This window comes from Cupressus sempervirens, chromosome 4 (genome assembly GCF_028749045.1).
Source record: "Cupressus sempervirens isolate cs-2001-9-10 chromosome 4, ASM2874904v1, whole genome shotgun sequence".
NCBI lineage: Eukaryota > Viridiplantae > Streptophyta > Pinopsida > Cupressales > Cupressaceae > Cupressus > Cupressus sempervirens.
The window spans coordinates 346508645-346534805 of NC_143121.1; the positions used below are offsets into that span (position 1 = coordinate 346508645).

General features: G+C 36.7%; 1 protein-coding gene across 5 annotated transcripts in view; it reads right to left on the bottom strand.

Moving 5' to 3' along the window:
- Positions 1-26161, bottom strand: part of LOC149561453 (uncharacterized) — a 90366-nt gene that overhangs the window by 61573 nt on the left and 2632 nt on the right. For all 5 annotated transcript variants that reach the window (XR_016363820.1, XM_089825154.1, XM_089825156.1 and 2 more), the window contains exons 3-4: positions 7663-7805; positions 5622-5796 (exon numbers count right to left, since the gene is read on the bottom strand). Coding sequence is in view for 4 of the 5 variants with exons in the window: in XM_089825154.1 (XP_089681280.1) it covers positions 5622-5796; positions 7663-7805 (318 nt within the window). In the remaining variant the exon portion in view is untranslated. The remainder of the gene's footprint in view (positions 1-5621; positions 5797-7662; positions 7806-26161) is intronic.

Consider the following 26161-nt stretch of genomic DNA (forward strand, 5'->3'; position numbering starts at 1 on the left):
GGTCAACTCCAAATAGATTCATACGACTTCTTACTACATACAACAATTAGCTCTTAGTAACTCCACCATTCATACATTAATCTGCACCTTACAGAATAGTCATTCACGTAACATATGACATGCTCTCCTTTCTTTGACCATACAGATAGTCACCATTCTCGTTGTACAACCTTGCATATGTACAACCAGCATACAACCAAATCTTTCTTAGTTGCATATGGAAAAAAGTTACCTAGGAATCTATTCTCTGCCAAGCACACAAATATTATGTACAACTACTTACTATATGACCTCCTTGGTTTACCATATGGCATCTTGGCAACAATCAAAGAATTTGCATACTTTCATGGTCTGGCGATGTGGGCTTTCCAAGACACATCAAATTTCACTATATTTCATGCATTGGTTAAAACTTCATTAGCATTGTTTTGCCCATTTGAGTTCTTTAAAAAAATTGAAAATGATGTGCACCTTGAAGTTTCTTATGGTTTTGAAGGTCTTAATTTAGGCTTGATGGGAGGGGCTCTACCCCTCTTCTCCATTCTGTATCACAATAGCAGCACACCCAAGTCCTTTGACTCTGCTAGGGTCACTGTCCTTAGACCCCAACATACTGATTTGATTTCCTTGCACAGTACAAATCATTGCTTACACTATCATTATAGTCTTCCCTCATGTTAGTTGATGTTTAGTCATCCTTTGGAAGACAACTAATTATTTTAAGGAGGATGATGTAGTCAACATACAATGTCTATTATAATGCTTCAATGATATAAATTATCCAACTATGTAATTAAGTTGCTTATCATTCTAAGGTAGTTATAAATACCAAATGGTTGATAGTAGTTGTCTTGAAAGATTTAATTATATAATATCAAGAATATATATTGCAAGAATATTTTCAAGAGAGTGTACTTAATATAAGCCTAATTGTGAAGTTTAACATGGTATCATAGAAGTCTAAGAGAGGGTCCTGATTGGATTTATTTTATTCAGTACACCAAAATATTCTCAATTTTTATCTATCAAAATGGTAAGCAGTATAACGGTAGAGGATAGACTTGACGGTGACTCAATTTATATAGGGTGGAAAGTACAAATGAAGTTAACCTTAAAAGAGAATGACCTATAACAACTTTTTGACAAATCTAACCAACCACCAAAGGGGAGTGAAGAATTGAACAAATGAGAAAAACTAGAGCCATGAAATTAATTGTGGACAGTGTTAAGGATCGTCTACTCCCCATTATCTCAGAATTCGATACAGCACATGAAATGCTTAAAGCACTTGAAGAAATGTTTGAGATAAACAATACCACTAGAATTCTAACTCTAAAAGACAATCTCTCCGACGTTAAAATGAACAAAGGAGAGTCCATTGCTTCATATTTGATAAGGATAACAGAACTAAGGACCCAACTCTCTAAAATTGGTCACGTCTATGATGAGAAAGAATTAACCATGATAGCTCCAAAAGGATTGTCACCATCATGAATAACCTTTAGACAAGGGTTATGTGCTCAATCCAAGCTTCCCAAACTTGCTCGACTAAAGGATGACTGCATACAAGAGGAGTGCATGTTAACATCACAATGTGATACTTCTACTAGAGGTGATGTTCAAGCTCTCACAACTCAAGTCGATAAAAACAAGAAACCTAAATTCAAAAGGAAAAGAAGACATGTAGATTATTTCAAAACGCAATGTTTTAAATGTGACAACTATGGACACTCAACATTCCAATGCCCTGATAGACTGAAACATCAAGCAGCGTTCACCAAAGTCAGTAACTATGATACAGATCTAGAGAAACGTCCTTTCTAAAAGAACTTCAGAATATCCATAGCATGTGTGAAATATTGGATTCAGAGGGAGTTCTCTATTATATTCATTAAAGTGTAAAATAAATTTGAAATGCTTTCAAAAGTAAATTTAGCTTGTTAAAATTTCTAAGATGGAGTCTCATAATATCAAATTATTTTACTATATTATGCATTTTATGTGCCTTGAACTTCCTTGTTGAGAATGTCATTGCAAGAAGAGAAAGTTAAATGAGGAGCTCTGATGATTGATATTTAGAGGGAGTTGAAAAAGTCATGTGTGTCACTACAATGGGCCTACCTCTTGTGTATATCATGAGGAAGTGATGACTTCAAATAATGTCACTTGTAATTGTAGAAGTTACCGTAAGGTGACAATCTTATAGTAACTAGTATTATGAGATCAAACAAATTGATATGGTGAATGTCTTGCATCTCAACATTCTGGGAGGCCATTAACTCAAAGAGTACTTGGTGAATATCATTGATATTTTGGGAGACCAATACTCTTGATATCAGACGGAATATCAAAACCTTTTAGAGTACTTGGTGAATATCGAATCTCAATATTCTAGGAGACCAATACTCAGGATACCAAAACTTTTGAGTACTTGGTGAATATTGAATGTCAATAATCTGGGAGACCAATATTCATGATATCAAATGTGACATCAAACCTCAATTGAGTATTTGGTGAATATCATGTGTTGATATTCTGGATGACCAATACTCATGATATTGAATGTGATATCAAATGGTGGAAATCTTCAAAGACATCAAATGAGATATCCTTCAATTGTTTGTAATATTACGTTTAAATAATATTTATACTTGTGTTTATCCTCCCTCACTAAGAGGGAGTGTTAATGTTTGATAGCTTCAATCGGTTAAAACATTAGATAAAGATAAAGAAGAACTCTTTGATTAAAATCATAAATATATAATTGTGTATGTATATACAATATGTATGTGTATATTTGTATATCTATAAACCCTATGAAAATTATAAATCAAATATTTGTATTTTCACATTCATATATTTATGTCCTTCGAATGTCTATGTATTCGTGCATGTTTGTCTTAGGCATGATTGGATATCTTGCATGTAATGTGTGTGGGTCAGTGGGAATCTTATATGTGCATAGATTATCTAAGTCATGGTTGATGTGCCACGTTGTAATAAGATGGCATGTCATTTATGATAGTGTGAGCCCACTTTGACAAGGCCTAATCTATAATTTTACTATCTACAAAAAACTTGTCCCCCAAACCTTATTATATGTTGATGTGTCGTTTGTGTGATGAGTCATCATAGCGGTCACATCCCCTTAATGTTTGCCCTACCTTTTGTTATAAATAAGAGTTATTGCTGGCTCCCCAAACAACAAACACAAAAACTATATACTCTTCAATGTGAAAGGTGCTGATAGAAATTTTTACGTCTTCAAGGTTTAATTATATAATATCAAGAATATATATAGCAAGAATATTATTAAGAGCAAGTATTTAATATAAGTCTAAACGTGAATTTTTACATCGCAAACATGGACACCACCTGATGCCTGAATCTCCTCTCTACAAACAGATAGCCACTAATATCCAAAAAACCTTGGGAGAGGGCGGACCGTACTCTCATGAGTCTCTATGACAACCAAAATATCTATTGAACCAACCACATCCAAAAACAGACCCATAATGACCAAAGAGTGTCATTACCATTCCAAGAGTTGACATGAAGAGAGTCGGAGGAAGGTTTTCTTCCATGCGATTGTTGGCGAGATCGTCATTTGGCTAGAGGAGCTGATCTCTATAGATTCCATCCGCTAGGAGGGGAATCCTGAATAATAGCTCTAAGATTTTGAATCATCGTCCACCTCCTAGCCCATCTCGCCTCTGCAACCAAACCCCTAGAGTGTCTCAACTTGGCAATATGTGCTCTAGTAAGGTTCTCATTCAAAAAAAAGTCCAAGGAAGAGGGAGAAGCTTCTTCAATCAAAGAGCCCATAACTTGTTGGAAAGTGAGAGGAACCACAGAAAAAGGGTACCATACAATCCCACCCTACACCTATCTAAAGTAATATCTGAGATGCCTAGATGATCTATGAGAATGGATTGTCAAGCTATCATAGGATCAATGGTGAAGCTAGGGAGGCCTCAAACCCTGAGGTTAAGTTCACGGCCACGTCTCCAACGCCCCTCAATAATCTGCCCTAGGACAATCTTTTCCATACCTGCCAGAGGAGCGGACTTGAGATTTGTGCAAACTGAGGCATCAAATTTGGCCTTCCACTCAGTCTCCAACAAAAGAGAAGTGTGCTTGACTACGAGTTCATTTTGTTGTTCTCTGAATGTGTCAAGGTTTCCCAGCTATTCTATGACCCTATCAAAGTGGGTTTTGATGTTTGTTGTTTCGGAAATGAGAGTGGCAAATAAATTGCAAAGGGTCAACGTGTTAAAATCTACCTATGCTTATAATAGCAACCATGGTCTCAGAAATTGTTTGGACTGTATCCTCAAACAAAGGTTTTCTGCCTCAACATTGATCAATCTGTCATATAGCCTCCGATAAGTTAAGGATGGTGTAGGAATAGCAACGGAAGCAAGAACCGAAGCAAGCATAACAGAAGACTCATAGGTCCCCATGGAGAGGCCAGCAATAGTCGCACGATAGGAGGTTCTCGAAGAGAGATACCAAGAGAGACTGAAACAATCCAAGCAACTATGACCACCAACACACCAAGCACTAGATACCAACACAAGAATAAAAACTTGGGTTGATAAATCTCTGCAACACTATGATAGCCCGAAAAATCCAAGAAAAAGGAAAACAGAGAAACCCTTGCAAGCGAAAATATGGAAAATAGTAAGCGCATTGTGAAATCGGCAGGACAGTCTGAAGTCGATGGAGAAAATATGTCGCACATCTGGAGATTTAAAACATAGCATCACACGCGAACAAGGAAGCGAGGAACACACACGGAAGCCAACAAGCAAAGACTCGTGTCGCGTGAACAAGCAAACAAGGGGGGTAGTAGCATGCAAGAGAATGGACGACATGAAATCCTCACGGCAGTAACAAGAGCAAAAACTAAGACCAATGAAACAAGCAAACAAGATCGACCAAGACCCGTGAACAAGAAGTCAAGGAAGTGTTCTACAGGCGGGCATGGTTGCAACAACGAAAACAACCAAGGAAGTTAGCAGTGTTTGCGTAGGGATGCCAGTGGGAGTCGACGCAAGCATTAGCAGTGGGAGTTATCGAAAGAAAATTGTGGAAGGATTGAAGTTGTAGATGAATATCCATACTTGCATTCCTATTCAATCCTCTCAAGATGACCTTGTGTTCCTGCTCTGGTTTTATACCCAAATTAATCTTCCCCAATCACTTTGAAGGTTTCCTATATAATCTATGGTAAATATATGAACCAAAATCATTTTGGCATACATATTATTGATTGAATCAGAAATGGCAAGGTTATATTGTGCATAATAATAATGGAGATGACAATCATCTATTAAAAAAACATAGAAAATGTTACTTCCGTATAATCCAGCATAGAGTTAGAAAATAATTTAAAATGAACTGCAAAGGTTAAATGACAGATAACCATGAGTTACAATAGACATTAATTTCTTGAAGGTCTTAAGAAAATTATTCATACACTCAACAAACACAATCAAGTCTGAATATTCCTCTATAATAAACTACAACTAGCAGAACTTCTTGACAAGCTCATGGCTGCCTGGTCTGCAAATAAGTTGTAAGAAAAATATAAATAGGGAAGCTATTGAATTCCTTACATCGGCTTCGGCATAAAGACTTGCTGCAAGAATGATTCCACCACCTTTATCATTTGGGATATCACAAACCAAGTCACCCCATTCACAAAGTGCATTTGCACAATTGACCAAGGACTCTTGCTTTACCTCTCCTCCTTCAATAGCGTATACCGTTTTATACGTCTCCACACTTTTCCTAAGCACATTATGTTATGTTAAGATGAGCCCAATCAAGAAATGAAAAAATAACAAAATATCATAACATTTACAAACTTTTTTAGTTTCTAAGCAGAAATATTCGACATTTTATTCAATCCATTTCTCTCTCTTCAGATATCTGAAGCTAGTTTATTGTGTTGTTCATCATTTCACACACTGCGGTTTTAAAGGAATCTGCAACAAAAATCATGTCATGTAAAATAATATTGCAGGGGAATTTTATTGAACAAAATAAAGCAATAGAGCAAATAATGAGTTAAATTCCTTATCATCTGAGCCCCAAATGAGTGTGGAGTCTATTATATATGTCATATGTTACTCAAAGTCTCAGACCTTTTGGTTTCAGTTTATAAATTTTGACGCAACCACTTGATACCTGAACCTAGTAGATAAATATGATGCTATGAACTAATCAGGGAAGGTTCATCATTTTGCCTGAAATTTTCAATCCATGATGTGATTGTGTTAGAGTAAGTGACAAAACATGTGGCCATCGCCAGAGGAAGTGCTAATCAGGTACAAAATACATCTATTAAAGAGAGAGGTAATTGTCATCAAACACAAAGCACTTCTTCAATTGGTTCTGCTGTCATTTCAAAAATATTAGAAGATGGCAGTTTATGAAACCCATACAATAAAAAACGTAGAATGTAAGACAGGCATTCCCATATCAAGGTTCTTAGCTCATAGCCAAGGATGGGACTCAGCAATCTTAAGAGAAGCCAAACCCAAAACAACTGCTAAAATAAATCAAGCAGGTCCAGTCCAGACCCATGAAAGCTTCATGAAAGACACATTGTAAAAGATATTAGATAAGATAAATTTATTGATGTCCAACAAGAGACCAACAAGGCTCTAAGGAACAGGAAAACATAAAACGAGACAGCAGCAAGCAATGGGAGCACCAAATGGTGTCTGCGGAAAGAACTAAACAAGAAATACTGAATTGTGATTGCTTGAGAGAACACAAAATGAAACCAATGCAAGAAGAAATCTAATCAATAATACTGGCATTTGCACATAAAGCCTCTTACATCATGGATGGCACACAGCAACCTTAAGAGCCAACAAGAACCAAAAACAACTTGTAAGACAATGCAAGCAATCACAATTCAGATCTCAAAAGGATTTATCCAATATTCATTATAAAAGACAGCTGGCAGTCCCTCATGCTTTCTATGATTTGGTATCACAATTCTGATCTCAAAAGGGTTTATCCAAGATTCATTATAAAAGACAGGTGGCAGTCCCTCATGCTATCTATGATTTGGTACCAATAAGAACAATATGCCTTTGTGTACTGTACTGCAAGCTTCAAAATAACTCTATCCATGATTTAAACACTTCTTAAAGTTGCATAAGTAAATCATGAAAGCTCATACGAGCAAAAAACAAATCACTCTTGCTCATTCCTATTTATTTGTTACATCCTACCATATTACATAAAATTACTAAAGGACAAATAAATAGCATCTTAGATACCTCCTCAAGCATTTGTTGACATATCATGAAAACAATGCATCCTTTTTATCATAACCAATATGAAAGTGGTGGTTTCCATTATTTATTGCAATCTAATTGCACCCTTAATTACCGTTCTGCAAGGCCATCTTTTTCATAAAAGATTATAGATGAAAGTGTAATCTATATAACAGTGCCATCTAATTAAGAGTCTAGGAAAGTAACTTGTATTTTGTACATGCTTCCAAAACATAATACTGTGCAATTTTTTATTGACAGAATTCTTTACCACTTCATATTTCAAAAAATAATAATCTAAGGTTAAAACACTAGCATAGCAATTTCCTCGAGTAATAAAGTTCCACATCATGTAGATAACTACCTGCAAAGGCTGGCAGCATGTATTGAAGCCTCATGCTGCATCTGAATGGCATCATACTTCTTTATACTGCCCTTAAAAGCACTGTCATTCCCCCAGTAAGCGGCTTTCTTCACTGCACTAGACCACAATAGAAAGACCTCACCCTGCATAATATTTGTTTGTGAATGTTAAGGACAGTGAGCTTATGTTTAAAGGAGAAAACCAAAAACGAACATTTATAGTCGCTATAAAAATCAAAACTAAAAATGTCGTCAGATCAGCTGTTCAGAAAACAATAATACCTTAATCTGAAATTCCATGCAAATCAGACGTATATATGCCTCAATGCTCTAATGACTAAAACAGTGCTACCAATAGCATATTCTGCTGAATACATCTCCAGAGATGCTGTTAAGGCAGCAGAATTGAATGACAAGGCTAAGCTTATTTTTATAGTTTCTTTTATACAGAAAAGGGCAAAATTCAGCATGTTTAGTATAAGTGCATTGTAATGCCCGCCCGTAGTTTGCTTTTTATTATATATGTTGAACTCTTTTAGACCTTTTTCATACATGTGTTAGTTTAAGAGATATATGGTATGATGTTATTTCATTACTTCAAAATATCATTTATGATTACATAGTTGATTATATTTCGTGTGTTGTCTAATGATTATGATTACTTATGTGTTAATGTTGCTCTAATGATACTTACTTCGTAAATGTGATTGTTTTCAAAATGATGTTAGATGATGTCTTTAATGATGATTATTCTATATACATAGCGATGCATTGTTATAGCAGAGCATTTGATGAGTTGACTCATCATTCATTATGGTACTTACCCCATACTTACATGTGTATGGTGTGCGTGTCTATTTCACTTTTTTGTCTGACATATTTGATGTAGTTAAGGGGGAGAGTCGTAGTCACCTACTAGTCAGGATCTATACGATGTACCACTCCCCACCATTGCCTGTTTAGTTTAGATATATTTATGCACATGTACATGTTCGTCTTTTATGCAGAATGCAAGTACCGAACATCGACTTCCCTGATTTGTCAGGATGAGCATGCCCTATCGCAATAACTCAATGGTAAGAATGTGAAGATAATGATTAGGTCCAATCCCAGACATAGCCTAAACAATTGTCCTGCAAGGAGGATTCGTATCTAGCACTCTCCCCCTTTGTAAACCCGCGAGTTTATCTTTGCGTTTGTTGTTTGAGTTTGGGTTTTGAATGATTTTGCTTATGTGGATTTGACTATGTTATTTATTTGGTAATATTTAGATCAATCACATAATATTAGAATTATTAAATATTATTTAAATAAAAGGAAGAATTATAATATTAGGATATTTAATTAATTGGGAAATTAAATTAATTAAATATTTATTTCTTCGTTTAAAGACTTAATTTAAAAAGTCTAAATATGAGAGTTGGGAAAATGATAAATTAAAACATTAAAGACTAAATATTGATTTATCATGAATTTTTAATCAATGATAATAAAATTATAGTTGCACATAATTAGTGGGCTTTACTTATTATTAATGATTAAATTAATTATATAATTGCACATTACTTAATAAAATTAAAATAAGATTTTTTGAGTGGAGAATAAGTTATTTAATTTAAAAGAAAGGATATTTATTATTTTATTATAAAAAGATAAATCTATTTTGTGAAAAGAAAGTAAATAAATAAATAATATTTATTTATTAAATATTAAAATAAATGAATAAAACAAGAAATTATGTATTTCTTTTCTTTTAAAAAAAATGATTTTATTTATTTTTAAAAATATAAAAAAACAAAGAAAAACTATTATTTTATTTTAGTTGAGTTACCTTCTTTTATGAGATTACTCATTTTAGAAACTTTAAGTTTTATTAGTTTTATTGATTTATTTTTCTTTATTAAGAGGTCATTTTGGTCATTTGAGTGAGAAGATTTTTGAAGAACAATAAGATAACTTAGAACAAAGATTTTAGAAGACAAGTTACAAGTTATGCATTCGTAATTTGAAGTAAAAGATATTTTTCAAAGCTTGGGAGTGAAATCTACAATTGGGTTTTCTTCTTCTTCATAACAAATCAACTTAGTGTTTGAAGGTAGGGGTTTTCAAATCTCTTTCAATTTCTATTGGAAAGATTGTCTTCTCCATGTTTTCTTGATTATGAATTTAGATTTTAAGTTGAATAAGAACCTTTGATTTTCTGATCGATAGGGATTGGTAGAATTTTATTAATAATTGTGTTTATGACATAATTGATATTCTGAGAAAGTTTGTTTGGAAACCTTAAGAGAGAAGGTTTAAAATAAATTATGGTGTTGGTATTTATAATTACTATTTTATATAAATTTAGTTAAAATATTTAGTTGTATTCTTGATTATGAATAAATTTGTTTGTAGTTACTTGTGTGTTAGTTTGAGGGTTTGAAGTGTGTGATTTTGCTATAACTTTTATTTTATTTATTTTATCAAAAATGTAAAGATACTTTTAGACACCTATTTGGATTTTATTTATATATAAAAATCATATATGATTATTCTGTACAGACATGATCAAATATTGACCATCATGCTAAAACTAGGCCTATTTGAGCTTATTTTTCAATTAGAGACACACGAACAGTCACTTATAACTATTGCAAAATATACAGTTAGGAAAATCTATCCTTTGTGATTGTAAAAAAATCTATTATGAATACTTTTCTTGGTTTTCATAAAGGTTCAACAGTTCAAACAAAAGTTATGCTATTTATTCTAAACTAGTAACCTTCAAATCTGAATAATGCTCCTAGGAAGATTCATATTGTACACCATTCAAATGAATTTTTCTTTAGAAATGGTAATAATGAAAATTTGTGAAATTAAATTATCTAGGTTGCAGATCCACATCATTCCATATGAGATTATATCATTTAAATTACTACCTATTTTACATAGAGAAAATGCATAAAAACTCACTGTCATGAACTTTGAAAATGTTTTATCTTTATTGTTAAATATTATTGATTTAAAAATAATAACAATTAATTCTAAACTTATTAAATAATTAACATACTGAATTTATCTACACTTAAATACCCTTTATATAATCAAACAAAACTTTTGAGAACAATCTAATCCAAATCATTCAATGAAACCTTGTCTAATTTGATGTGTGTTTATTTGAGGTTTTGTGGTATTTGTTTTAAGATGGATTTTGGAAATTTTAATGTGATGTTTTATTTTGTGATGGCTTTTATGTGAGCTATTTAGCTGGCCACACTAGGATGTGCACCAGAGGCGTTTTTTAAGATTTCCTTTATGATGGTTATTTGACTAGATGTCTGGATGTACTTTATGATTCAAAATTGAGGCTTATCTTCCTGAGATTTATTTGTTGAGCATATATGATGACTTGGGTTTTGAGAACCTAATTATTTTTGGGTTGCCTGTTAAGGAATTGATTTCTATCTTTATGGGTGTTGTGGTATGAGACGCAATTGCAGTTTATGTGCTTAGGGGAGGTTGCCTAGGTACGTGTCTTTGGGAGTGGCTTGCAATAGGGGTCCGGGACCCAAAGTGGTCAGTACCAGGGTGATAAGTGATAACATAATAATTAAAAGATCTTGCCTAGCCCTTTTCCTTGAGATACATTAAAAAGATAAGTTAGAAATGTGCCTCACCCATGCCTTGAGTGCTTGTACAAGCTAAGGATGGGAATGGGATGATACCTAGTGAGAGGTGTGACTGGTTTTTCTCATCTTCATGAGAGGGTATTTTGGTTCCACATGTGTCACGTTGAGCGTCCAAGGTCTAAAGTGACCAGCCCAACTCAAGGCTTGAGGGTTCGGGGTCTAATGAGAGACCAGTCAAGGGTAACTCAAGTAATTTGACCATGTGATGACACTCCCTAGTATGTAGTCAGAGTCTCCTCCAAAGATTTTGTATTTGCCTCTAGCGGTGCAGTTATTGGTGTTGTACTTATTGTTGGATGTATTTAATGTTGTTAACTTTCAATGATGGTGGTTGGTGATTCGTGGATGTACTTTTGACGTGTGTCTTTTGACTTGAGGTTGATATCCTGGCTGACTTAATATCATGATTTTGGCATTTGATTTATACTTTGTATATGTATGTTGATTTGTTATGCGGTGTTGGTATTGGGTTGAGTGTTCATTCTATTTGGATTATCTTTTCTTCTTGAGTAGTATGTGTTCCCCTCGAGGCAAATTTGGCTATTAGGATTCCTCGCCTAGGAAGTTTTTATAGTTTGATTAGTTGTATCTGGTTCGTTCATTATCTTCCCTACATGGTGGGAGTGTAAGCCTGACTAAGTAACCATGCGATCGGGAGGTAGTGACTTCTTAAAATTTGGGTCCCTCTCAGGTTTACAGATGTTGGAAGGTCGATGATGCAATTGTACCTTTATCATTCTTATCCCTATCTTGAAGACTTCTATTTAGTTGATGTATTTATATGTTATCATGTATCTTATATTTTGATGTACTTGTATCTATTCTTGCATACCCTGTGACGTGCAGTGGATGCTATCCATTAGATGTGTTTCATTGTATCAATTGTATTCATGCATTTTCTTATGAGATTAATATGTTATATTTTTATGATTATGGACATTATACTTAAACAATTAAAAAAAAATCTGAAACATGACTCAACGTGAAGGAACCCTTGAGGAATGAAATCTACATTGCAATTGCATGTGTAAATGTTGTGTTTGTGTATATTGCTTCCGCATTGTTACTTTGATGTTGTATAAACTTTAGAAAAAAAATAGTTCAGTAAACTTTGTAATGTATTAGGTTTATTTATTTTGAGTTCCCGAGCGGAGCATTACATGCATGCCTCAAAACTCTATGAAGGATATCCAATGTAGTATAACCACAAACATGAAAAAAACAAATGGCTCTAATAGTTAAGAAAAGGGTGTCTCAAACTTGCAATGATAAAAAGGTACTATTGATAAAAGAATTCCTAACCGTTTATCATAAGGTCACAGATCTAACAGTGGATAGTGTGTGTGCTTTTCTTTCCCTCGAAGGAATCCCTGGTTTATGATACAAATTTGGGGCTCAAATGATATATCATGAAGTAGGGAAGTTTCCAATACATCAAGGATTTCTTTATTGCTTCAGTTTCCACTATATCCCTCGACATCAGTGGTGATGTAGATACTCGAGACATTAGCCATATTAGCAAGCCCATTCAAGTTGATTTCAAGAGTACTCCCCAAGATTTTCATGGCAATGCCTCATTCACTCTTCAAATCGAAGTCCAGAGCAATTCTACCATTTTTCATCCTATCAGCACATCAACCACATCTTCTAAGATGGAACCATATTCAATAAAGACTGTAAGGCAGCTTATTTCAATTCATCACTTCAAGCTCCCAGATCAGTTAAATAGTTTTCTTGTGGATGGATACTGTTGTGACACTCATTCTTTGCATATTGATGCTGATGCTGGAATTTCTTGTGTTGATAAATGTTTAGTGAAAGATTGGCTTGTCCGAGAAAGCCAACCACATCATGATGCATAAAATATGGGAAGCTTGGACGAGATATGAATCATTCAAAATGTTGAAAGTTAGGCCCATAAAGGAGATAGATACTTTGCCAAATCATCTTCCAAGTGTTCTATTGGATTTATAGATGTATGTATGCATCGTGTTGAAAGTACAAGCCTGTAAGAACCCCTACCTTATTTCCCCTTAATTTTTCAGTTAGGAGGGTTTGACATTTTGTCAAACAGTTTTCTTGCAAGATTGAATATGCAGTTTCAGGTTTGCACAAAACGATATTTGCAAAATAATAACTAACAATAACAAGTACTTGCAGTAATGAAACGCAACTCAGTCCAAACTTCTATTACATGCTGCAGCAGCTACAAGGAATAAGCATTTAACCATAATTCTCAAAGATTCACAAAATGATGCTGACCTGTTATTAATCCTGTGCCATTTGAAATGATAGGGAATTATAGCAGATTACAAATTGAACGTTTTCCTGGCCTTTAATCCAAGCTCCAATCTAAGAACGTTTTATTGAAATGTTCAGATTTCCACAATTGGTCTGCAATTTAAAGGGCAGCATACAGCTAACAGACCAGCAAGCTATTTCATTCCTTCATGACTCCAAACTCTTGTATGTTCCAGACTCGGTGAATAACCTACAGCAGCAGATTAGATACCTTCAGACTGCCTGAATCTGTATGCTCCAGTGTGAGGTTAAATAGTTCAACTAGTGCTATTGCCCCGGTAAGCATAAGTCTCCATGGCTTCACCAAGAGGAGTGTGGATTACAGAAATAAGCCACCAATCCTCAAACATCAACTTCAGGCTTTTCATAGCAATACTCTAGCAAATGAATCAGCACTATTGAGAACAATATTTCTTTTCTGGGAATTGAAATCAAACCAGAAGACAACTACACATAATTATCTTGCCACATAAATAACCCAACATCATGTTTCATAGTTTAGACATCAACTGGTAACTAGGACTTCAGAGTGTCATTGCCAAGAATATTCCTTCAGAAATCCTCGTGTCAAAGTGAAATAGTCTGCAACAAATATTTATTTTCAAGCCACCTCCCCAACCATCTGTGAGGTATTCTAGGTACAATATATTTGAACTATGAGAAGATATATATTTACACTGAAGCTTGCCTGTGGAAATCCCCTCTTGGCAGCTAAGCACTCAAACATTAATATCAAACTCAAATTTCACCAAGATACATCACGAGTGAAATATCAGAACCCTTATGTCTACCAAACCTGAAGAAGATAGGGGCCCGATGATAATATATCAAAATATTTGAAACAGCAAGTCAAAATAGTGCTTTGGCCTGATGACTAAGATAATGTATACATTTTGGCACATATATTTCTTAATATATATCACTTCACAACTTATATTCTTAATATCGATGATCTTTCCATCAATCGCCTTCCAATATTTTTTGATCTTCATAAAATTATCAGCAATTAAATAATAAATATGCCAGTACTCTCATATCCTTTGATTACCAAGTAATTTTCATTACCAGAGCAAGTACTTCAAACCATACAAATCTTACAAATTCAGCAAAAGTGTGAACTCCATCACAAATACACTCCCAAGAACAGCTGGGTTTTCATCCAGGCACTTTGCCAATCTGTTGAAGGGTTCCCTCCTCAGAGATTCCATTTGATGCAAGCATGGGCAAATTCATTATTTCATTAATCATCTTAACATCCCAAATGCATTCCAAAACCCTCTTTTTGTTACAGTGAACTTTCTAGAATCTCCACTTATGGTGTAGCTTCTCGGATAAGCTTGGAAGCTTAACTAAATAAAGTGGCTTTTTAATGATATTTAATTTATTAAGTCACTTTTAATTAAAATTAATTAATATTTAAGTCATTCTTTTGATATTTGATATATTTGGACGATGTCATGTCCCCTCTTTCGCACTAGTTCTTTTGGCACCTGGTTAATCTATCTCCACATCCGAATAGATTAACGGCATTTCCAGGAAGGATGCCTGCCAGTCACAAGGGAAGATTTGTCTTAAGTTTGTCATTTAATGTATTAAAGTACTTTAATAAAGTTACTTTATGTTTTATTAAGACATTTACTTTATAAAGTGACTTAAGTGACTTGAAGACGAAATTGGTGTTTTGTCCCACATCTCTTATGCCAACACTCTTTCCTCACTTCGAGGTTATAAAGAGGAGGCTCAGTCTTGGGAAAAGCACAACGAATATACGTTATAAAACAAATCTAAAAATGTTGCTTTGATGTGACTTGGTAAATTCTTGAGGACGAAAATCCTTGAGAAAAAGTGGAGTTCGATGCAAACCTAGCTCTAACATGGTGTTTCAGAACTAAGGTCTGGTTTAACACTTTGAAATCTTAAGAGATCTCAGTTCCATAACTGATTAATGATTAAAATCGACAGAATCTGGTAGCTCTCAGAATATTGTTGGCACTGGAAGCTGGTCAGTAAAGGAGTGAACTCCACCACTCACAGCAAGTACTTTACATTATCAGCTGGTCAAATAATATTGTTTTAGGCGGCAATTTCAGTAGGGAGAAAACGTGGCAGGTATCATTGTATGGTCATTACCAATGCTTCATCCTCAGTAGGATCCACAAGTGAATGCAACCAGACAGCAATAGCAGATGAAGACCAGAGCAGATATAAGGCACAGGCTTAGGAAGTCTGCAATCACAGTCACCTTGGTAGATCGATATCATTCCCAAGAATAATCTTCAGAGTTTGGGGTGCCAGCAGAGATGGGATTAACACTGGTTCTGGACATAGCAGCAGTACGGTATCCCAGGACTGTCCTCTTACCTATCCTGCGGAGTCTCGCGCACATACACAGTGAAGCAGCGAAGTTGACAGCTGGACTAGTTATAGTTACAGCCTGTCATGTCCCCTTCTCAATTCTAGTGAATGGCACCAGGATTAATCTTTCTCCACATCTGGATAGATTAACGGTATGAATTAACAGGATGTCCACCAGTCACGTCGAAGGTTTATTTCATATATTCCAGTATTTTATTCAAGCTACTTTATGATTATCAAGTCATTTACTTCATAAAGTGACTTAAGTGACTACAGGAGAAAAGTGTGTTTTAATCCCACATACCTTATTCCATTGTGTTTGGAGTCTAGACGCACTTCGAGGTTATAAAGGAGAAGTTGCCTTGGGATTTACACCATACGAGATTGAAATTAAATGCACTAATCGTTTACTGGTTGCTTGAATGTGACTGGCGTTTCCAGGGACGAAATTCCTTGGAATCAAAATACAAGTTTAGGGCTGGACGTAGCCCCATGCTCTAAAGCGGACCAGAGAAGAATTATTATGCAGGCCAATATAGGCATGACCCAGAGATGAGATGTCATTGCTCACAGATAAGGAGGGCAAAAAAATACAGTGAGTTCCCGTGGTTAAGATATTGGGCAGATTACCAAGGAAGGAGGTGTCGTTTCCCATTCCCAACACAGCTTGGGCACATATTTTCGCACATGGGCTGGTAATGCACAATGTAAGGGCACCGCAGCATTAGACTTGCAGTCACAACGTTGGATTTTCCAAGTATTCCGTAGACACGAGAAAGGAAAGGGACTTCCGCAGCAGAAATACGAGGATCGTATACCAACCATTCCCCTATTTGCAACACACAAACAGTCTTCCATAGGCAAACTGAAGTCATCGTGGAGTGATTGCAACTACACAGGAAGGGTCCATGTTGTCATTACAGTGGACGGGTAGTATTATCCAGATTGAAAATCGGGTCAGCTCTTGCACGCGGGGACAGTAACAGTGGTGAAAGTTTACGCTCAAGATTGTCAGCCCTCTAAACTGGTTGCGACTCCATCCCTCTCAGAGGTCAAGGAAAATTGGTGAACGGTATGTTCGATTCCATCTGCTAAACAGTGAACTGCACTTGTTAGACATTGTTTATTATGTGGATTATTGCCTGGTAATGACATAACTTAATGAGCAATGTGACCATATTTTAAATATTCCTAAATAGTAACAGTAAATATGAATGTTTGCCAACTGTTTGTTATAATGTGTATGCCCAGCAAGCTATAAACTTGAAAAGTATTGCACAGACATAATGCTCCGTGTTGTTTGCCAAATGTTTGTTACAAGTTCTGGGTTTGACTTTTCATTTTCATAAGTGTTTGGGTAAAGATTCCAATATAGTAAGGAAGGATTAAAGCTGTTCACGAATATACCAGTTAGCTGCTTGCATAATAATTGAACAGAATAACTGTTGTAGGCAGTAAATTTATTACCTGCGTTATTACACAACCGGATTTCACCCACGCGAGAGGAATGTTTTATGATGACTGGAGTCTGAACGTGAATACTAGAGGACCTTATTGTCACAGTCGGGCTTAAAGGAGCCTTTCACATTGACTGCGGGACTGTATGGTAACTCCCACATCGGCACTTCAATCAAGGACTGTATGGTAACTCCCACGTCGGCACTTCAATCAAGGTATGTTTTCTGTAGTTGATGTTGGAGGAAACTGTCTTCAGATCCGTACGCACAGTTGTTGGGTTGTAACAAATCTGTATTCCATTATTATAAGGCTGTGTTATTGAATCACCAAGAGTCAGATGTTTTTGGATTGTCACGATTTCCTCATAGTTTAATAAAATGATTGCACATCCTTTGTATTGGTCAGTCCAGTAGCATGTCTGTAATGAAATTCGCTTAAGGATTTGACTACATAAAAATTGTTTGACAAAATTCTGGTTAGTCCAAGCTTTGCATTTTTTATCAATATCAACATATCATATTAGAGTGGTATCAAAGCCACAAGACCTGCCATCTTGTGGGTTGAATAGGAAGAAAGTGACAGCAGGGTATGAAGAAAAAACCTTATAATTTCAGTCACCTCCAACCGGAACAAGCAGGTCTTCTGAACAAATTGACATTGAAGTCAGTTATACAGTGGATGAGGAATTGGTTTTTGGAACAGGTGAATAAGTTGAACAGGTTGATCATTTTGAACAGGCAGAACAAGTAAACAGCTTTCAAATGACACGTAATGAAACAGAACCAGACAGGGAAGTTAGGGAAACATTGTGGGCTATTAGAGATGGGAAAATTTCAAAATAATATAGCTGATGCACTTCAACAACTTGCAATTAATTTACAGCAATTAGCCCCTGCTAATAGGAGAGCCTCGAGCCACCACAGTGGAGGTAATAGTGTAGTTGGATCACTCCGAGTTGTTAGAGCTCCCACACGCAACATTAACAGGCCTTTAATGCCAGTGTTTAATGCAGAAGAAGAGGCAGCACCTCCAACAACACCAAATCTTCTACCGGATAATGTTATGGCAATGTATGATAAATGGGATTTGTTTCCCGATCCTATTAAACAAAATTTGACTTTTGTCTAGTATCTAAATCAGAAAAGGGAGTCAGGTAGACAGCAGCAGGATAGGAGACCTAGAGCACATAACAAAGACCTAAAGCATGCTATGAACAAATTATCTCTCCCTACTTTTGATGGCAGCAGTAGGACATCTGCGAGAGCTTGGATTCACAAGCTAGACACGTACCTCACTCTTAAAGCTATGATAGAGACAGAAGCTATCAAGTTTGCTACGATGCACTATCATCACGGGTTGGTTATACAAAATCATGGTCTCATTACATCATATGAGACTTTCAACTCTAAGTTGATTACCCGCTTTGATAGGAAGGATATAGAGGTCTATTACAGGGACTTGGCTCAACTACGACAAAGCGGATCTCTAAATGATTTCATTAACGAGTTTCAACGGATCTTAGTGATGGTTCCTGATATAACAGAACAGCGTAAGGTAATGTTGTAATTGAGCGTTTACAAGATAGATATAGAGGTTTGGTTAAGGTACTTAAACCAAACACTCTAGATGATGCTATTAAGATTGCTCACAATCTAGAGTCACCCTCTTCGATATTACAGCCTCCTAAGAAGATGTATAAGGGGACCTCTTCATTCCAAAAGAACAAAAACCAGCATAAGGCTACACCTCCCAGTATGGACTTTGAGACATGAAATGAACTCAGGAGGAAGAAGCTATGCGTCACTTGCAGAAAGCCATGGATGTTGGATCATAGATGCCTTGGCAAGGGCAAGATACATTATGTAGAGGTACTTTCAAAGGAGGATAAGTAGCAGGAGGGCAGTGATGAGGAGGAGAATGAGGATCGACCACCTAGAGGGAAGAAGAAAGCAGGTACCCAGGAGCAGCCTCCTATCATAGCATCACTTTCTAGCGATCCCACAGGTCACCCCTTTCATTTGAAAGGAATTGTTAGGGGACAGTTTATGATTTGTCTCTTGGATAAAAGTGTCTCACATAACTTCATAAGCTCACGATGGCTTGCCAAGAGGAATTTACAAATTGATGACATACCTGAGTTTGAGGTTAGGGTGGCAGGAGGTAAGAGATTAAGATGTCCAGGGAAGGTGTCAAGACTTCCGATTCACTTTGATGATTTCCTTCTGGAGGCAGATTTTTATGTGGTGGATTTAGATGGACTAGATGCCATGTTGGGGAGACAGTGGTTACAAACCATAGGCAGATATACGGTTGACCATGAGAAAATGCAATTGGAGTTCTTACAGGATGGCCGACAGGTGGTCCTCAAGGCTATGCCAGAAGGGGAGCCCAAGTTGATCACAACTCACAGGATGGAAGATATTTTGAGGCACGATGATATTGAGTAGGCGAAACAGTGTTTCATCTCTTCTCAGGAGACACAGGATATAAGACAGCAGTAACATTGTTACATCCAGATGGTGCTTGACAAGCACAAGAGGGTATTTGAGGATTTACCCCCAAGTATTCCACTAGTCAGAGGGTTTGAGCATATCATGAGCTAGAAGAGGGCACCAAACCCGTCATTACCACTCCTTATCGTCACCCCAAGCATTACAAGGAAGAGATAGAGAAGACGATTAAGGAACTACTAGATATGGGACATATCAGGCCCAACTCTGCCCTTTTGCCTCTTCAGTGGTGTTGGTTAAGAAGAATGGCACCCTTCGGATGTGTATTGATTACCACGCCCTTAATAAGAGAACCATTAAAAACAGGTATCTGATTCCCCGCATTGATGAGTTATTGGATGAGCTTCATGGAGTTGTTTATTTCTCAAAGATAGATCTTCGATCAGGATACCATCAGATACGAGTCCGAGAGGAGGATGTGCATAAGACAGCTTTCAGATGCCACTACACACTATGAGTTTTTGGTGATGCCATTTGGGCTCACTAATGCACCAGCTACTTTTCATTCATGCATGAGCCACATCTTCAAAAAGCAGCTACGAAAGAGTGTGTTGGTTTTCTTTGATGACATACTAATCTTTAGCAGTAGTTGGAGGAACATTTGCAGCACCTAGATGAGATCCTTAGCCTCATGGAAGAAAACTCTTTATTTGCAAAGGATTCTAAGTGCGAATTTGGATTAACTGAGATTCTCTATCTCGGTCACGTGATTGGTGCAGAGGGAGTTAAGGTGCATCAAGAAAAGATATAGGCAATCCTTGATTGGCCACCACGGAGAGATGTATCTAAGTTGTGGGGCTTCCTTGACCTTTGTTCTTATTACAAGCGATTCACCAAAGGTTTTTCCCAGGTAGCAGCCCCCCTTACCGATCTAACACAGAAAGGGGCATTTAGATGGACAAAGGATTCAGAGGCAGTTTTTGATAGACAGATACAAGTGATGAGCACGTGCCCAGTTCTAGCACTTCCTGATTTTTCTAGACCCTTTGTTTTGGAGCGTGATGCTCCAGGGAGCGGAATTGGGGCAATTTTGATGCAGGACCATCCTCCCATAGCTTTTGAGAGCAGGAAACATAGGGACAGCGAGCTATTATATTCTACATATGATAAGAAAATGCTGGCCATAATGCACTATCATGACGGTCCTATAGTTGTTGGCGTCAGAGATCAACTCGGTCTTATGTATCAAAGAGATGATATGTCATGACCAAGAATCAGGAAACCCGGTGCAAACCACTCTATTAAGGAGCACCATGAGATAGGGCCCCAAAACAGAGATGCCAAGCTTAAAAAGCTCCGACTGGAACCCCTCCTCATATACAGTCTTGCTAATGTTCATGCATTTGACTACCTCACAAATGTTGGTGAACGTGAAAAGGTGGTAGCGAGGTGGGGGAGTGAGAAGGAGGGGGGGTTGACCAGGGATCTCTTAGAGGGTGGAGGTGTTGGAAACGAAGGAGCAATGGTCAAGGGTGGACGGTGGGGGGATGCTGAGGAAACATGGTATGCCAGAAAATCTTGGGGACGGCAAAAGGGAGGCACAAAGGGATCTACACTAGAACAAAGTAAACAACCACTTTTTATGGCGAAGAAAGTGGCGGTAATCAGGTCACAAATGAGAAAAGGAGTAAGTGAGCGAAGAAGGCAGAGCAAAACGAGCAGTGGAAGGACTTGTAGTTCTCATCATACCAATGATTTATGGGACACAAGAGCCTACGCGAAGAGCTATAAGAGAGAAGAAAGGTGTGATAGGGGATGGAGAGCCTTGCCAACTCCCATAAGGCGGTAACTAAAACATTAGCACCTCCCATGTCAACAACATAATTTTCCTTAAACTCATTATTATTTAGCTTCATGGGAAGCTTAGATATCATCACATTACATTCAAGAGTATAACCATCAACCACCTTGATTCTAATGCCCTCAAACTCCTCGGTCTGAATGCCTCTCCTAGATACCAATCGTGAATCAATGAAATTATGAGTGGCACCTGTGTCTAGTAAAGCAATAACCTTCTGCCCTACCAAGAGACCACATAATCCGAATGATCCTCTCTTTCTCATGCTAGAAAGGTACACTACCTTAAGATTGCAATCATCAATTTCTTCACTATTGATAGCTCCCTCATGAGTCTCTTGTTCATTATTTTCGACTGGTTGTTCCAAAAATTCAAAACCTTGTTCATCGTCATAAAATCATTCCATCATCTTGTTTTAACCCTTAGGCTTCAAAGGGCAGTCATGTTTTTCATAATCAGGACCCTTGCAATAAAAAGAGATCCTTTTTCTCCTTAGATCATTTAGTGTTTCTTGATCTAAGGGGTCTGCCATAGGTCTCTTAGAGTCTGAATTTTCAACCTTCTTAGGGACTGCCTTGTGTCATAAGATGAAGTAGATAGTTTAGAAGTAAACTTGCTGCGTGGAGTAGGCATTTCCAAATTCCTCGCATTTTACAAAGCTACCTATAAGGTAGGTGGATCAAGGGACTTATAGCCCAACCTCTAAGAGGCTCAACTAATTCCTCAATAAAAAGCATCACACGCCTCCTCTCTGAAATGTCATACACCATCACTGATAAGCATTGAAACTTGACCTCCAATCTGCCTCAATTGTGCCAGCTCACAGAAATAGGACTTGGTGTCCTTTTATGTCAAATCTCTCTACCAATCTACCCACAAACTCCTAGTAGGAGGTAATGAAACCAACCCATGGTACCACCAGTCATGGGCTATACAATCTAGATGCAACACAGAAAAACGTATAACATCCTCAACCCTAGGAGGTAATAAGAGATATGTATCAAGCTTGCGACCCAAGCTCTCGCTGTAACCTTCACACTGTCATCGAAGTGAGTCAAACTCATCATGTTGGTTGCCTACATCAAATCATTCTTTCTAGGTCTCCAACTCACATCAGGTCCAGACCTACCTCCAGAGTGCTCTCTCTTCTATGTCAAAAATCTATCAATGTTATGGTTCTATTTAATTGCCAGTAATAAAGCATCCCACTCTACAAAATGGGCAACCACATCATCCCCAAATGGTGCAGCCTCATCCTCAGTCTCAGTACTCACCACATTCGACCTATGCCTCAAGAAAGTAGGTCGATGTCGCCTTCAATGTGTGCTTGTAGGGCCTATCCTATCATCATCTCTCATCCTGTGAGAATTGAATGATTGACTCCTCGGACCCCCCCAATCTCCTTCGGTCTGCAAGTAGAGCAATGCACTGCAAGGCATCAAAGAGCTGCTGCAGAACATCAGCAACCTGATGCTGACCATGTGAAAGGTCCCTGAGCATATCCCTAGCCCTCTGTCAATATCATTACCTATATCAGAATCTTTGTCACCACCTGAACCACCAACATCTTTGTTACCTATAGTGCCAAACTGAATCTCTTGTTCACCCTCACTTGGTGGCAATGTCCTACCCTTGCAAGTACAATGTACTCCTTATATAAATCTCAGTGCCATAAATGAACCTAGATTCCTGTAAGCTGGCAGGAAGCAGCTTTGATACCACTCTAACAAGCCCCATTGGCTCACACTTTATCTATGTTGAAGAACTGATTGTTTATTCTTTTTGTAATTTGGAAATTCTTTTTTTTTTGCATTTTGAGAATACATGTTTTTTTGGTTTTTTCAAAATATATAAATGACAAAGCTTGGAGTGCAAAGTAAATGATCAAACTACAATGCCAACTTTATTTGCTATAATTCAATTTGCAAATATTCACAATGCATAAACTTATAAAATAAGGGAACATGGCAAATGAAGTTCTTCAACATGAATCCTTTAATGATGCTTGAAATCAATAAATGCAACCTTGCTCTGCTCAAACGCTGCCACCACAAATCTAATTGCAGCTAATAACCATGAAACTATGCTCCTCCAAATAGATTGCAACTAGAAGAATTCCAACACTGCGACTGCAGCTATAATTGCAGCTTTCCCAAAATGCACTCAGATGCCGTGTTACCTTGCAGAGATATAATGCCTAAGGAAGTCGTGCAATTCCTAACACCCAGTAGTTATTTCGCTTCAGTTCCACTCAGAAAAAAAATAGCTCTTGACAAGACGCAGATTAGCACCCAGCAGTCATGGCATGATTCATTGGCAATTTGTAACCAATTCAAAGTGCAAACAAGTTGCAGAAATTCACCATTCCAGCAACCAGAGTCCAAACCCTTGAGAACTCATGACTCCATCAAAAAATAATGCATAAAAGAGATGGTTTGATCCTTGCAAGGCAATGCATTTATAACAATTCTAATGCCAAAGGCTTTCTCTGCACACAGTCTTCACAAACACACTTTTCACTTAAGAGCCTTCTTCGTCACACCATTCAATGACAACCATAAACTTATAAAGTTATTTAATTAAGTCAAACTCAATAAACAACCTCCATTATGCATCTTATTATCAAAGCTCAATGAAATACTGAGATAGCATGGACTCAAGTCATCACCATTGTGCACTGCCAAAAATAGAAACCTACTCTCCTGACTTAACTACAAATAGTAAGTTGAACAAACAAAGACCCTCAAACCCAACTGTCAGCTCATGGGGGTCACAATGATGAGTTAACATATCCATACTCCTGGATCCTGCTAAATTGGGGACATCATAGTTTATTCGTAACAAGTTTGCAGGACTTAATTTAAGATATAAAGTTGACATTCTACATTCTAAAATATAATCTATTGTATACCTTCTGTTGGAATTCTAGGGCAAATTAAAATCCCAACAAGAAACATTACAGTCTACCATTGCCCTAAAGCCATTATGCACCACCTTCCAAAATCCTGCATCAGATATGTCTCCATTATGCTATATATATGTACAAACACATTACAGTCTACCATTGCCCTAGAGCCATTATGTGCCACCTTCCAAAACCCTGCATTAGATATGTCTTTGTTATGCTATCTATGCCCTTGTCCTTCAATTTGACCACATTCAACTTTGAATATTTGCTGTCTTGCTAGGGGTGGTTCATCTCACAACTATTGCTCATGTAGCCATGCAGAACATTTTATAATTTTCGTTTTTGCCTTCTCAGTGATTTGCACAATGATTAGAATCTTCATTGTCTTTAGCAAGATAAATCCATTTAGTAATGACAATACAACACCAATTTCTTTCTTGGAAAGCTCTAGATAACTGTCAAGGGTAAAGAAACAAGGGTTTCTGAATCTTTCGCTAGCTACACGACCAGCTATAAAAAAACCAATAAGGAATGTTATCTTCATTATTTTGAACCTGTTCCTTTTATTGTTAACAGATTAGACAAAGACAGTTAATAGAAATGGATTGTATTCCCTCCTTATTTGACACCTTATTTATAAACTATATGTTATACCAGCCAGTTCTGAGACATCCACATAGTAGCAGCAAAATTTTGTGAAAATTAGGTTGTTGAAAAAAATTTAGAATTTGTAACTTCATTCATATTAAAACTTTAAGTTAATATGTTTCAACTCATTTTTTGGTCTATGATCAGTATTGAACTATAATTTTGTTCTCTATATGAAGATGATCACTAATATGTTCTCAAAATTCAGTAACAAACATGTTTTTAAATAAAACTCTTAACAACTTATATATTTTTTATGTACAGAAAAATTACCAAGCTATTACCTAAGTAAGTACATTTTCTTCAACTATGAATACCTTCTTCATGCAACCATATCTGTTCTGTTGCAGAAGATTGGATGCGGTTGATTGAAAGGAAAGAAACCTTGTTGGGTATTGTCTTTTGAATTCAATGCTCCTAAACATTTTAGGAGAATGGACCACCAAGAGTTTCTCAACAAAGTAAGGGATCCTATACAAAGCTACATCCCTTGTAAACAACCTTTTACTGTGGGAAAAGCTCTATTATTTGAGAATGAATGGTGGTAATTCTATCCCTAAGAACTTCAATGCATTCAACATCCTGATGAGATACCTACCATCTGTAGATGTGAATTGCTCTTTCATGTCATTTTCTTTATTTGTGGGATAACATTGTGATGGTGATCAATACACCATAAGTTTGATGTGGTGGTTGATGCTTTACTCTGAAAAGAGGTGAGGTAGAAAACTTTGGAGTTCATCAAGTGCACAATCATAAAAGGTCATTCAAAGTAAAAAGGCAAAGGAAAGAAGAAAAAGAGAGCAAAATCAAAGGGGACATCTAAATCCCTAAGCAGATCTCACAAGACT